Consider the following 15,759-nt stretch of genomic DNA (forward strand, 5'->3'; position numbering starts at 1 on the left):
TGGCGAAATTTCATAGATCTAAATTTTTTTTTAATAAATATTGAACTGACACATTAATTTTGTAAATTTTGATATTTGAAACTCAATTCATCTGAAAACTTTTGAACTCCAAGGCGCATTTTGTATTTTATTTTTCCCTAAATACATTTGGTAGTCATACTTGAATGAAAAATCTATATTGCGAATTCGCTATGTATGCTTTAATAATTCGTTATACGGATATAACGATTTACGGATATACCAAAGTAAATTCGCAGGCCCCCTCTCAATCTACATTCATTAAGTTAAAATTTCTTTAAATTAATTTGTTGTCGTGAGTTCTTTGTTTTGAAACATATTAGATATATATTTGATACATATTTGTCAAATTTCCTATGCCTGTAGATGAGCATAACGTGATTTATAGATATTAAATGTATGCTCCTATGATAAATAGTATTAAACATTATTGCTTATCCTAATTAGAGCTGTAAATTTACAACAAAGTCTTAAACATTTCAACTAAAATATTTTTTATTTTGTGTCTGATTGTGATCTTTTCCTCCGCGTGAAATCATAAGGTCAGTACAGTATATGTATTCATTTTATTTAAAACCTGTTAAATTTAAAGTTACAATAGAGAAGAATAAACACTCAAACAAAATAATCCATCTCCTTTTCCTGTCTTTTTAGTTAATTTGGATTGGGCTTATTTATGTATTTTCCCATTCAATACCAGGTTTTTAATTCCAGATAACATGTTTACCATAAGATGGTTGGTCGTTGTCTGTCTGTGCCTTTTGAGTTGTTGCCAATTCACAGGTAATTAACGCAGAGAATATAAGCAATTGATACCATGTCATTATTATCATTCAAAAAAAGAAATAAGTTCTTAAGAAGAACGACTACATTTTGAATACACATTAATAAAGAAGTCACAATGCACGGCATAAGGCGGGTTCTTAGATAACATTCTTTTATGTATTGTTTATCCTATATCAAGCAGTACAAGGAATTTATTATTATCAATGATATAATTCCAACATCATGGCACCTACATATCACAGAAAAGCTGCAGAGACAATTCAACATAAACAGAATTTTTAAAGAATTTTTGATTTTTAAAAAATATATATAATGACCTTATTAGCAAATATAATCTGTCATTAAGTCGAATGCTGACTGATTTTTTCATACTAATTGTTAGGCCATTTTTTAAACACTGAGTTATATACGGATTTCTCCGTTTGCCCGATCATGATAATGAGCAAATGGTGCGTGTGATCGGTTGACAGGGGATGCTTACTCCCCCATGGCACCTGATCCCACCTCTGATCTTTTTTAGAGGTCCTTGTTTGGCCTGTTCCTGAATTTTTTCTTTCAATGGACTTTGGAGCTTGATAACTGTACTTGATAACTCTCCATATTTCCTATGAGAATATAACAGGAGAACCTAGCGTACAATAACCAAGGAGTAAAACAGTATCTAATGTTAACTCAAAGTGATAGATTCTACATGTTTCTGCATTTTTTCATTGTCTTCTGACCGGTTAATTTTTGGTCATATTTTATTACATTCTTCAAAAACAAAGTATTTTCACCTTAAATAGACGTGGACTACAGTATTTCTAACTGAACCCGTATCTAATTTATTTTTACAGAAACATCATCAACGATAGATTACTTTACAGTTACAAATGCAACAAGTCAAGAAAACACAACAGAGATAATTTTAGATTCTACAAAATCAGATTACGCAACAAAAACGCCTGATATAGAAACAGAACAAACGGCATTTAAAGATGAATTATCTAGTATAGACTCTGTTACCACAGATGGAATGACAAAGATGACTAATCAGTCTGATAGTTCCACAGTGACTGAATATACGTCAACTGAATTTACGCAACGTATAGCTACAAATGCCTTATCATCATCTGTCACAGAGAACTCGAACACAAATATCAGTCCCTCAGCTTATGAATATACAACAGAAACGCCTACTCAAACTGACGATGAGTCAACGAAACATTCTACAGACTATGCAACGATGGAAGAATCAACTACTGTCGACCAAGCAACATCAGAGGTTTCAATCGTTACCAGTGAGGTAACAACGAAAACTTCAACAACTTATGGCCATGCAACAATAGAGGATTCACCAACTACTAATAACCACGCAGCAACAGAATATTTATCATCTAAAGACCACACAACAACAGAATATTTATCAACTACAGATCACGCAACAACAGAATATTTATCATCTACAGACCACGCAACAACAGAAAACTCAGCTACTACTGATCATGTATCAATAAAATACCCCATCAATACTGAACAAGCAACGACAGAATATTCACCCAATATTGATCATGCAACAAGAGAATATTCAACCGCTACTGATCATGCAACGACAGAATATTCAACCAATACTGATCATGCAACAAGTGAATATCCAACCACTACTGATCATGTAACAACAGAATATTCAACCACTACTGATCATGTAACAACAGAATATTCATCCAATACTGATCATGCAACAAGAGAATATTCAACCGATACTGACCACGCAACAACAGAATATTCATCCAATACTAATCATCAGACAACAGAATATCCAACCACTACTGACCATGTAACAACAGAATATTCAACCAATACTGATCATGCAACAAGTGAATATCCAACCACTACTGATCATGTAACAACAGAATATTCATCCAATACTAATCATCAAACAACAGAATATTTAACCAATACTGATTATCCAACAACAGAATATTCATCCAATACTGATCATCCAACAACAGAAAACTACAATCAAACGGACAGCACTAGAGGAGATCATAAAACCACGGACTACACACCGACGGAAAATAACGAAACAACGGAACACAATACAGCTGAAAACACAACCAAGGAAGATAATCCCACTGACTTTACAATGACAGAAGAATATAACTTAACTGACTACACAACAACGGAAAACTATAAAATCACAAACTACAAACTGTCAGAAGATTATAACACCACAGATAACAAAACCACGGAAGAATATAACACATTAGGTTACACAACGAGGGAGGATTTCAACGTTACAGATTACATAACTGCAAAATATAACAAAACAGACTACACAAGCACGGAAGATTATCAAACAATGGACGATACAACGACTGAAGATAATAACATAAATCATCCAACAACGGAAAATTATATCGTAACGGACAATACAACTGACGATTACAACGTCACTGACTACAGAACCACGGTAGAATATACCACAATTGACAACACAACAACAGATTATCACGATACCAACCACACAAAGGAAGGATATAACACAACGCACTTTACAACAACGGAAGATTTCAATACAACGAACCTGACATCGACGGAAGAGTATAACACAACAGATTACACAAAAACGGAAGATTACAATACAACAGATTACATGTTAACGCAAGGAAATAATTCCACTCAATACACATTGGACGAATTATACAACATTACGGACGACACAACCAGGGAAGATTATGGAACAACAGACTATACATCGAAAGAAGTTTACATCTCATCGGACTACACATCGACGGAAGATTATAACACAACAGTCTACACATCCACGGAAGATTTTAACACAACGGACAACACATCAACGCCAAAATATAACAGCACAGACTACACATCAATTGAAAATAGTAACACAAATGACTACACAACGACGGAAGTTTATAATACAACAGACTACACAGCAACGGAAGATTATAACACAACGGACTACACATCGATGAAAGATTATAACACAACTGATCACACAATGACGGAGCATTATAACACATCGGACTATACAGCCACGGAAGATTTTAACACAACTGACTTCATATCGACGGAAGTTTATAATACAACAGACTACACAGCGACGGAAAAATTTTACATAACAGAATACACAACAACAGAAGATTACAACACAAGTGATTTCACATCGACGGAAGTTTATAACACAACGGAATACACAACAACGGATGTGTTAAATGCAACTGAATACACATCGACGGAAGTTTATAACATTACAGAATACACAACGACAGAAGATTACAACACAACTGATTTCACATCGACGGACGTTTATAACACAACGGAATACACAACAACGGATGTGTTTAATGCAACTGACTACACATCGACGGAAGTTTATAACACAACGGACTTCACAACGACGGAAGAATTTAACACAACGCAATACACAATGACAGAAGATTACAACACAACTGACTACACAGCGACGGAAGATTTTAACACAACGGAATACACAACGCCAGAAGATTACAACACAACTGACTACACATCGACGGACGTTTATAACACAACGGAATACACAACAACGAATGTGTTTAATGCAATTGACTACCCATCGACGGAAGTTTATAACACAACGGACTTCACAACGACGGAAGATTTTAACACAACGGAATACACAACGACAGAAGATTACAATATAACTGACTACACATCGACGGAAGTTTATAACACAACGGACAACCCAACGACGGAAGAATTTAACACAACGGAATACACAACGACAGAAGATTACAACACAACTGACTACACAGCGACGGAATTTTATAACACAACGGACTACACAGCGACGGGAATTTATAACACAACGGACTACACAGCGACGGAAGGATTTAACACAACAGAATACACAACGACAGAAGATTACAACACAACCGGCTTCACATCGACGGAAGTTTATAACACAACGGACTACACAGCGACGGAAGAATTTAACACAACGGAATACACAACGACAGAAGATTTCAACACAACTGACTACACATCAACGGATGTTTATAACACAACGGTATACACAACGAGAGAAGATTACAACACAAATGACTACACATCGACGGACGTTTATAACACAACGGACTACACAGCGACGGAAGAATTTAACACAACGGAATACACAGCGACAGAAGATTACAACACAGCTGACTACACATCGACGGACGTTTATAACGCAACGGAATACACAGCCACGGAGGAATATAATGTCACGGACTTTACAACACATGACAACACAACAAACATTCAATATTCAACAACGGAAGACTCTGCCGGAAATTATACTACATCAGGCAAATTGTCTACTACTCTTGATGCACAAGGTATATGTATCTTCGGTATCTTAATTGAGCATCTTACGTTTTGCCAAATAATACAGTTCATAAGATTAACAACCTTTTTACCTTGATAATTAAGCAAACAAACGTTTGCATTTTAAGTGAATATTTTTTTTACATAGAACAAAATGACAACACATGAAAATCCTTATCAATAATTTTTTTATTCGTATCAATCTTTTATGTATCGCATTTATCCATGGATCTTTTACTGAATATTTCCGGTAAAGGATGATCGCAAGTTTTTACTGCCTTCACAAAGATATTTCATTTTATAACCACAGCAATGGTTGGGATACCATCAGTCATTCTATCACCTGAGGTTGTTGCCGAGCGACAGCTATCTGTAGACGGTACGAGATTCGAGCCAGTGATGCTCTGTCTTTTCCCGAAGCCCATGTCCGGCCTTTTTTACAACTTTAAATGGTTTATCAACAATAATCTATTAGAAAAAGCCTTATTTGATGACGTGGCAGAGGCAGACATCAACACCACTGTACTCCGCCCTTGGCACTGGGCATCACGATATAGCATGAACATGAATGTAAGTGATGAGAAAATTAAAACTTAAGATAGCATGGCTTCAATTCCCAGAAATTATTCATTTCTAGTAATCTTTAATTTCACAAATAATTCTTGGATTTATTTTTATTTTTAACGTGTTTCAGTTGTTTCTGATAATTTATTTACCCCTAAGTTAGGATGGATATTTATTTTTAAGGTAAGATGTTCAGTGAGTGCCCAGTACGTGAAATGCAGCACTGCTGGTGAATCATTCAAAAGTCCAGCCTTTTTTGCAGGCATAAAGGTAAGCTACATCATTTAGCAAAAAATACACTAACTCATTTTTTATCGACCTAACTTTCTAAACATTCGATTTTATATGGAAAAGACTGATTTACCTTAAACAAATTAAATGTTTGGCGTGCATTTTATCGATTTTAAGTTTGGAACAACATGGACCTCTGTTGAAGAAGGAGAAACCGTTTCGGTGTCGGTTACCAGTACGCTTCCGGTTGGCTGTTCTGCCTCTTTGACCGATTCTGATAAAGAGGCGAAATGTAAGGGAAATCTACACATCCGCTCCCTGGATTGGCGTTGGTGTTGGAATGGCATCAGCAATTTGAATGTAGCATTTCCTGATAATGGATGCATGTTGTCCTTTCCGTTCAAGTATTGGAGGGAACCAGTACTCCTTAACATCACTGGATACGTAGATGGAAGACGCAACCGGTGGCGGAGATACGGAAGAATAAGGCTCGAATCTTCCACAAACCCGACAGATGCCTCTAACGCTTGGAAGAATATCAATGTTCCGCAGACCTTATGGGTACAACCATGATCTCTGTATAAAGCATTTAGTTTATATTTTGAAATTGCAAGCACTTGTTCAAAGCAGATAACAGTTTCAATTTTTTTTCTTGAATATGAATGAAGAGAAATTGCATTTGGTAAATGTATAAATTCATTCCGCAGGTCTCTGTCTATGATAAATCTGACTGGGGAGGACACTACTGCTACTCCTTCAGTGATCCCTATCTCTACACCTTCGATCGTCGTTTTTATTCCAACCAGAGAATTGGCGAATTCGTCATGTATCAGCATAAAAAGTTGCCTTATTCTGTAAGAGTCAATTTAGAAGTTCCAGATAACTCTCAAAATGGACATTCATTGATTTGATTAGCAATCATGGTTTTTCTCTATTGTATAGGTCCATGTTTTGTACTCTTCATGTTTTCCTTGGAGGAGAGCTTCCTGTGCATGCGGTGTTGCAATTAGAAGCGGAAGTAGCTTGTATGTTGTTCGCACATGCGTAGAAATATCATACCGACGCAAAAAACTCCTGAGTATTCCTTTTGAAATGTACAGCGGCTGCAATGAGGACGAATTGGTTGTCCGGAAGAGATATTCCTGGTACAGGGTAAGTTTACGTTATATTTCATTTTATTCAGATATATAATTTTCTGTTGCAAAACTTTGGCAAAAAAAAAAAAAAAACGCTATAATGAGATGAACCAACCAAGTCCATACTGACAGATATAAAAATGAGTACGTTTCATCTGCGAGCTAGCACGTTTACTAGGGGCATTTACCCGTGACGATACAAATCCCCGTGGCTTGTTCTGATTCTAAACAGGTTACAAAGAGGTTAATCGCATAATAAATGAAGTCAGCGAAAAGATTCAAAGTCACAACAATTCTAATTAGAAAACAAAGAGCATAAAGTGTTCAGCAGAAATATTTTCACTCAACCTTTATACATATGATATACACATTTTATTTCGAACTCGACTCAGAACAAACCTGTGCTCGGTGTTTACGAAAGCTTTGAAGTGTGCACCTGTCACTGATTTCTTTTGTTATTCATGACCAAGGGACCACACCTTCAAAACACAGCTTCGTAAGTTGTCCATTAATTTTGTTTGTTTGTATGTTGTTTAACGTCCCTCTCGAGAAATTTTCACTCATATGGAGACGCCACCACTTGCCGATGGAGAGCTGCAAATTTTGTCCTATACTCGGCACTTACGGCCATTGAGCAGTGAGGGGTCTTTTTCGTGCCAGCACTTACTGCGACACGGGGCCTCGGTTTATACGGTCTCATCCGAAGGACAGGTCTCCACGTCCCACAGTGGGATTCGAACCCGCGACGTAAGGATCAACTCCTTACTTCGCGACTCTAGAGCAGACGCTCTAACCACTGCGCCACGCGGGTGACCGTAAGTTGTCCATATCTATTGTTTGACATTTTCAGATGTTGACTCAAATAATAAAGACATCAGTTAATAATATAATTTAACTCTTAAGGATTTTAATAGAGGTTCAAAGTTTGACGAGTAAGCTTTAGACCACAGATAAAACTTATCGATGCTGCAATGAATTTTTCGCCATATTTTCATTAAATATGTCCTGTTTTTGCTTTGATACGTCCTGTATTTCGGCATCTTCCCAAGTCAAGGGTTTCTGATCCACTCTGCTCCACATAAATATTTGACCGAATAGACTGACTTTGATGGAGTTTACAATCGCGCCATCTAGTGAGATTACACATTTTGAACTCTATTGACCTCTGCTATTGACCAATCAGAGTAAGCGATTTAAATAGAGAATGCGAGGCAATATTGAAAGTCGGTTAAAAAATTCAGCTTAACTTTAAATCCTTGACTTGGGAAGATGGTGTTTCGGGCAATAATATATTTATTGGCTTCAACACGTGAAGTAATTCTTCTTTTTGGGGATCAACAAACTTTCCTTTCCTTGGCGCGATGAAAAGGTACATATTTTTATTACAATGTATTTGATTTTATTTGGGGGCGCTACAGTTTTCTACTTTATTCTAGAATCTTCTCCGTTGATGTTCATTATATGACATGAGTATGATTAACTAAAGGATAATGAAATCATTGATGTGTATTCTTTTAACATATGTCGACATTAAGAACCACTACAGAGAGGCTAGGAAATCAAAGTACCATCGTAATTATACTTCTAGAATTTTTTAAAGATCTAAATGAACTTTTGTTACGAATTCGATGTGTTTGCTCCGGACCATGTATACATGTATTTTAGGATTATCTAGGTAACACTGGGAAGTGGAACTGAAATAGGCTTCTACGTCAGTAGATGGTCCAAATGGATCACGACTATTCAGATTGTGTCCTCCACCCTGGATGCCCAGAATGTAGAGGGGCTGTGTGGGAACTATAACGGCGACTGGTACGACGATTTTATTCCAAGAGGAGAATCCAGCTCAACTTGGAACAAGAATAAATTCACTCTGTCCTGGAGGTACGAGCAAATGTCAGTCTAAATTCGAATCTCCTATGGGTTGTGGTTTGATATGATTTTTTATTACATTTTCAACAGTGAAATATTATAATCTATTATTAAGTAAAACTGATATTCTGTCACAGAGTGAATAAATATCAAAGTGATATACTTTCACGGTGTGACAGAATTTAAGAGGTGCGTCAAAACTCTCTGTTTTCCTTCCCTTCATGAAGAATGTAAAATAAAATACTCCTTGTAATAAGAGTGAATAACCCATGCTGACAGCGATGATATATGGAGATAACAAACAGTAATCAAGCTCAAAAGTCCATTGAAACAATAAAAATAGAGAGCAGAGCAAACACGGACCTCTAAAAAATACCAGAAGTGGGATCAGGTGCCATGGAGGAGTAAGCATCTCCTGTCGACCGGTCAAAACCGCCATGTGTTCCTTCTCATGATGGGGCAAACAGTTCAGTATGTAAATAATGGCCTAAAAATTAGTGTAAAAACGTCAGTTAGGATTCGACTTAATGCTAGATTGTACTTGCTGACAAGGTTATCGTATCCACCATAGAACATACGAAATGTCGACTTTAAACGAGACTGTTGATATCCTTGTTTCATCACCTTGTTTGTCAACAGCTTGCATCGTTTTAGAAATTGTTCGTACCTGGAGCATGATCTTGTGTATCAAATCAACTGGAAGATATAAACCCCATAATTAGGTGAAAAGAGACTAAATCAGCCAAAGTTTTTTTTTATTCCAAATACACGTTGTAGAAATCCATTTTTACAATTCTTTCAATCTCACAATCGTTAAACTATGGCTTCTCAAACCCTCTTCTATGACGTCACACCTATATATGACACTGTGCTACAAAAAGACAGAGGCAAAGGGAAAATCAAAGATATGTAATAAACAGAACATTCAATGTTTTGTACTTGAATATAGAATTTATTGCACTCGTGAGACGAGATTATTTAATATTTTCATTCGTGCTTCGCACTTGTAAAATTATCAAATAACCTTGTTTCTCTTGTGAAATAAATTCCACATCCAGCTTCAAGACATTGAATATCCTCTATTATCCAACGAGTTGTGTTTTTATCCCCAGGCCTTGGCGAGGAATAAAAACACACAGAGAAGCCACATGCTTCACATATAGCTATTTTATGTTTTACACTGTTTTATATATGTTAATCCACAACATTTGACTTTATCAAATTCACATAAAAAACATTGTGACGTCATCACCGTGGATATGAAAACGATACCCTGTGAGGTATATCTACTGTACAAAGAAGTAAACATGTGACAAATAAAGCTTATTTAATGCTTTAAGCCAAAATTATCCGCTTCCGCTAGTATGATGCTACTTCCGGACGCATTGATCTGATTTTGAAACAGCAAAGGTGGAATCACGATAAGGATCCGGATAACTAGCAAACCAGTGTTGGGAATTTGGTATTTCTTAGCTCCTCATGTCTCTTTACGATGAAGCAATAAATGTATAATATGTATATACATTCTAATGCTATTTCAGAGTACCTTGGAGAGACAGTCTTTTTGCAAAGAACCCAAAGGCTCTTTCTGGAGATGGATCGTATGTGTCTTTTTTTTTATTTTAACAAATGAAAATTTTTGCATAAATATTAAACAGAAATACATTATATGTTATTTTACCGCAAACTACTCTTTATTTTAGAGTAATTAAGACTGATCCTGTTTACCATACAAAATTTTGTACATGTGCATCGTACTGGAGCGTTCGAAGTTCTTATTACCGAAACTATGCCAAATGTAACCTGGAGGCTCCTACAGAACCCTGCTCCAGTCGCGTCAGTCAAACTGTTAACGTCTGCTCACAAAACAGGCGAAAGCGAGACACGGTAGACTCTGATGACGTCATGGATGACGAGGAATTTGGCTACGACCCAGAATATAACGACACAATAGAACTACCTGTGTGTCATTTTGTTTTTTATGTTTAGACATAGCAAGTTGGCCATAACCTTAAATGTTAATCACATCAATTCTATAAGTAAAATTTTTTATAGAAGTTTCCAAAATATCATCAATAAAACCACTTTCAGAATACATGTAATTTAGTAAAATTCTGTAAGAATCACCTTTTTTTATCTGTGCACTGCGTGAAACCGACTTTGTATAACAGGAGGCCACGTGGACAAACGGTTGGAACGAGACAGCAGCCACGGACTACTGTAACAAGACTTTTGCCCTGGACCCAGTGGTATCCTTCTGTATAGAACAAGTAAACACCAGCATCACCAAGTATGTCAATGGCTGTATAAGTGATATTGAGGTAAGCAATTAAAGAAAAGGAAAGTATATCAATGGCTGTATAAGTGATATTGAGGTAAGCAATTAAAGAAAAGGAAAGTATATTAATGACTGTATAAGTGATATTAAGGTAAGTAATTAAAGAAAAGGAAAGTATATCAATGGCTGTATAAGTGATTTTAAGGTAAGTAATTAAAGAAAAGGAAAGTATATCAATGGCTGTATAAGTGATATTAAGGTAAGCAATTAAAAAAAAGGAATTTGTATATTGGAGGGTGGTATTTTAAGTTTCATTTGTAGACATATGTATATTATTACAAAGTTTAAGCAGGTGTGTTAAAAGATGTGTATCCTAAAGTTTATCAGATAAATAAAAGGTCTGAGACCTTTTGTGTCTGTATCTGTGATATGTAATAAATTATTTTTATCACTAATTGAATTATCTTGTGTATTGTACAATACAGTGTAGGAACTTATTAAACATAATATAACATATTGATTATCATTATTAAACATGTCCAGAAAATAGGAAACACAGACTTTGTGGAGGCAACACTGGATACTCTGAAAAAGGAATGTGTAACGACTGCGTCACGTGACGAGAGTTTCCAAAAGTCTGATAACTCTAGCTCTAACAGTACAGATGGCGAGAGTGTTAGTATCCTGGATGTGTTATCAACCATGGTTTGCCCAAAGAACTGTTCACAGAAAGGGGCCTGTGTCAATGGTAGGACTGCAAATGTCTGATGATTTACTTGCATTATGTATCAAAAAATGACCAACCTTTTATGGCAGGTGGTCATAAAATAAAACGATGATTCTTGTTAATTGCACACTGAAATAATATTTCTCCTAGAACGTTTGAGAATGTATTACTGCTATATGACTGATAATAAAAGAAAGGTACGAAGGATAAACAATGTAACCATAAAAGACAAGTTATAATTCACATTACGTATTTGATTTTTCCTGACAGAGACGTGTCTGTGTAATGAGGGGTACATAGGGGATGACTGTTCCTCCCAGCTGTCGGTCCCTCCCTCAGACCTCTCCGTCCCCGAGCACGGGCTCTGTGACACCAGTAAACGGGCATGTAAGAAAACAAACGTGGTGGGAACCTTTAATTCCGAACAAATTATTGCCAATTTGATATACTTTCAGGTAAAAAAAATATGAATAATATTTATATGCAGGAAGCACGTGGAATAAGTTGACATAAATAATTCAATTGTTTTATGAGTTAAAGACACATATTTCTTTAATTTCAATATGAAAACCATGTAGTTAAGGTATTGTGTATTTTTTGAAACTAAATTTTTTTCGTTTTTGTTTCATTCATTGAATAAAGTTTAGAATTATGCTTTTTAATTGAACAATCAGTTTTTATTTGCATCATTTTACATTCGTATGCTTTGGTAATGAATTCGAAAGTAGTGTTAAAACATATTTATTCGCTCTCTAAATTTCATTGTTGTTTACTATAATTTTAAACACAGTTATACAAAATTGTAAAAAAAAAAAAAAAAAAAAAAAAAAAAAAAAAAAAAAAAAAAAAAAAATTAATGAGATGTGTTAATAATAGTTTTGAAAAAATACATAATAAAGGAATTCAATTTTCTACAAAGTCAACTAGAAATGGTATGGAAAGACAGGACTACTCCGTGTCTACAAATGTCACATATCGACATATGAACCTTGTTACTGTTTCACTTCCGGATTCCCCATCTTCACGCAGGCGCAAACGATCTGCTGGAAGTAACATATATGGTTGGATAATCCAGCTAAGTTATGACGGAACTTCGTTTGGAAACTCGACCACAATTCTTCTATTTAACAGTTTGACCGAAAGTTGTGAAGCGACTACTCTGATATGTACAGTAAAGGTTAGAAAAACAAAACGTGTGTATCCCAACATGTATGGCAAAAGAAAGAAAATTATTATAAGGCATCTATTCTGATATGTATACGATAAAGGTAAGAAGGTCCTAAACCGTCCAGTATAAGTAAAAAAAGATAAGGCGTCTACACTCTACGTACGGTAAAAGAATGCTCGTATAAGAGTCTCTTCTTAAATGCTTGGTTAACATAAGAACGCTATTATAAGGCATGCATCTACTCTGATACGTGCGGAAAAGGTATAAAGATATAATAGAGAGAATATTCTTACATGACAAGGAGCACACGGCGGGTGTGACAGGTCGGCAGGGGATGCTCACTCCTCCATGTCACCTGATCCCACTTCTAACTTTTGAGGTCCGTGTTTGCTCTGCTCCAAATTTGTATCGTTTCATTGGGCTTCCGAGATTGAATACTGTTCGTTATCTTCATATTTCATGTAAGGTAAACGTAAAAAAGTTGTGAGGCGACTCAGTTTGTAACGTAATCGTTAGAAAGCTGTGGGGTTCTATATTTATTTATTTCAGATGTTGGTCACTTGTTATCGCTAAATCTGATTTTGTTGGAGAAGAAAGTTTCGTTTATATTTGATTTTGGATTAAATATGTGTATTTTTTTCTTCATTTTTTAGCCTGCTTCAGCAAATGATACAAGTTTGCCACAGACAGGTAATTATCTTATCAAGCTTGTTTTTAATACTACAACCATAGAGGAAATCGATTGGACTGTATGTTGTCAATGTTAGAATCGAAATTTTGAATTATATTCATCTCTCTTTTTTGTCCTTTGTAAACTTTTCTTTGAGGATGATGTTGATCTTTTTTTCAAAAGATTAATTTTCAAAAGATAGTGTAGTAATATAAATCATTTTTTTTAGTATTTAAAATATTTTTTTATCTTATAACACTTCTCACTCTTGGTTACAGAGGCAGACAATCTGTTGCTATACACCGGTATATCTGTAGGAGGCGTGGTTTTCCTGATCATTATAGCCTTCATATTGTATATTAAAACACGGAAAAAGTAAGTTTTTATCTCAAAGCGCAAAAATGTCTAACAGTTCTTATAACTAACAAATTTGAAAAATTAATGTATCTCACATGTGATATTTCTATTCCTGTATACTAGGTCGTAGGAACCGGGAAGACGTTGGGCCATATCTCCCAATAATTTTGCCAGAGTATAAGGGTCCATATAGTAAACTAAATAGTAAACTAAATCTAATTTACGAATGCGCTCCTCACTAAAAGCTTGATGACATTTTTTTTCTGTCAGAGAATTTCAATCCCCCGCCACCCCCTTAGAGTTCATATTCACCTGTGATTAGAAATTATTGTGTTCATATTGTATTTAGACTGATAATGTTCGTATTTTGTCATATATAAAATTAAAAAAATCATTACAATGAAAAAAATTAAAATGAATTGTTTTCAGAGAGCTGCATCATAAGAGAATTAGTAGAGTTTATCCGGAGGAAGGTTCCGGTCTTGTGTTTGAAAGAAGAAAGCCTCCTGAAACAGACCCAAGACCATTCGACTTCTCTTGAAACAGAAAACATCAGGAAAGAGACAATTGGTTTCAAAATAAATGTTTGACAGCAAAAGCGTGATTTTATAAACCAACGCAGCCTATTTTTGGCTAAGAATTGAGTTTTAATGTCAAAATGCTCTGACGTTAAGAAAGTTAATTGCTTTTTACTTTTTTAAATATTTTTTACCAATCAGATTTGTTAGATTTTGAAACTGTTTTTATGTTATCAAGGTAAAAATATGAGTGATTAAAGATTTGTTGAAGTTGGAAATGTGAATTCTTGCTCGTCTGAATATCAGACTTTCAACAGCAAAACATGTCAATTTAACAACACAAAATAATACCGTAAAATATCTTCTTTTTTCCTTCTAAAAGTTTCAGCTACATTAGATATGTAAAAATAAGCACGAAAAACAGCTATATAAGCAAGCATTTTAAGCAATGTCATCAAATAGATATTTGTATACAATTAATGTGATTTTCGATCGAAGCCTCCGGTGTTAGCCCTATAATGTATGAAGTTCAAGTCAATCACGGAATAAGTATAAAATAAAACAATGGTATAAGAATTAGTATGAGACATGTCAGTCAAAACAGGTTTTAGTTTTAAACAGTCATGTTGATAAACAGAGAATTTGAAAAATGCTGACTTTAGAAAAGACTGATGAAGATCATAAGACAGCTACTCAGAAGCCTGCCTCTGTTAAGGTATGTCACTCGTGAAATTTGTTATATCAAGGATTTTTTGAGAAGTATATTTTGGATAAGTACTCATATAGTATGACTCAAAATCGCAGAGAAAATGGGGGGTCAGTGTGCATCTAACTGAGCTACGGTACAATTAAGTTGACCTTTTTGCACTTAAATTGTAACTCTTTGGTTAATCACTTTAACCGTTATCATATTTTATAAGATGTAACCATGGCAATAAACATAATCTCATTTTACGTAAAATAGATTGAATAATATTTATCATTGAACAAATCATGCAAATTAATGCGCGTAAATTATTGTGTGACCTTTTTGCACTAAAAAAGTCTCATATTTGGGGTATTAAAAATCTAAATAGGCAATAGAATATTT

At 35.1% G+C, this 15,759-nt stretch overlaps 1 protein-coding gene across 1 annotated transcript in view; it reads left to right on the forward strand.

Annotated features, from left to right (window-relative positions):
* LOC133191574 (von Willebrand factor D and EGF domain-containing protein-like) overlaps nucleotides 1–14,912 on the forward strand; it is a 43,999-nt gene extending 29,087 nt beyond the window's left edge. Inside the window, exons 10-16 of the mRNA XM_061327322.1 lie at nucleotides 11,123–11,272; nucleotides 11,773–11,977; nucleotides 12,227–12,411; nucleotides 12,876–13,133; nucleotides 13,778–13,814; nucleotides 14,073–14,169; nucleotides 14,581–14,912. Coding sequence (XP_061183306.1) covers nucleotides 11,123–11,272; nucleotides 11,773–11,977; nucleotides 12,227–12,411; nucleotides 12,876–13,133; nucleotides 13,778–13,814; nucleotides 14,073–14,169; nucleotides 14,581–14,692 — 1,044 coding nt within the window. The 3' untranslated portion in view covers nucleotides 14,693–14,912. The remainder of the gene's footprint in view (nucleotides 1–11,122; nucleotides 11,273–11,772; nucleotides 11,978–12,226; nucleotides 12,412–12,875; nucleotides 13,134–13,777; nucleotides 13,815–14,072; nucleotides 14,170–14,580) is intronic.
* Nucleotides 14,913–15,759: the final 847 nt, after the last annotated feature.

The sequence above is a fragment of the Saccostrea echinata genome, unplaced genomic scaffold (genome assembly GCF_033153115.1).
Source record: "Saccostrea echinata isolate AGI-Se365-2 ecotype Australia unplaced genomic scaffold, CSIRO_AGI_Sech_v1 ptg000023l, whole genome shotgun sequence".
NCBI lineage: Eukaryota > Metazoa > Mollusca > Bivalvia > Ostreida > Ostreidae > Saccostrea > Saccostrea echinata.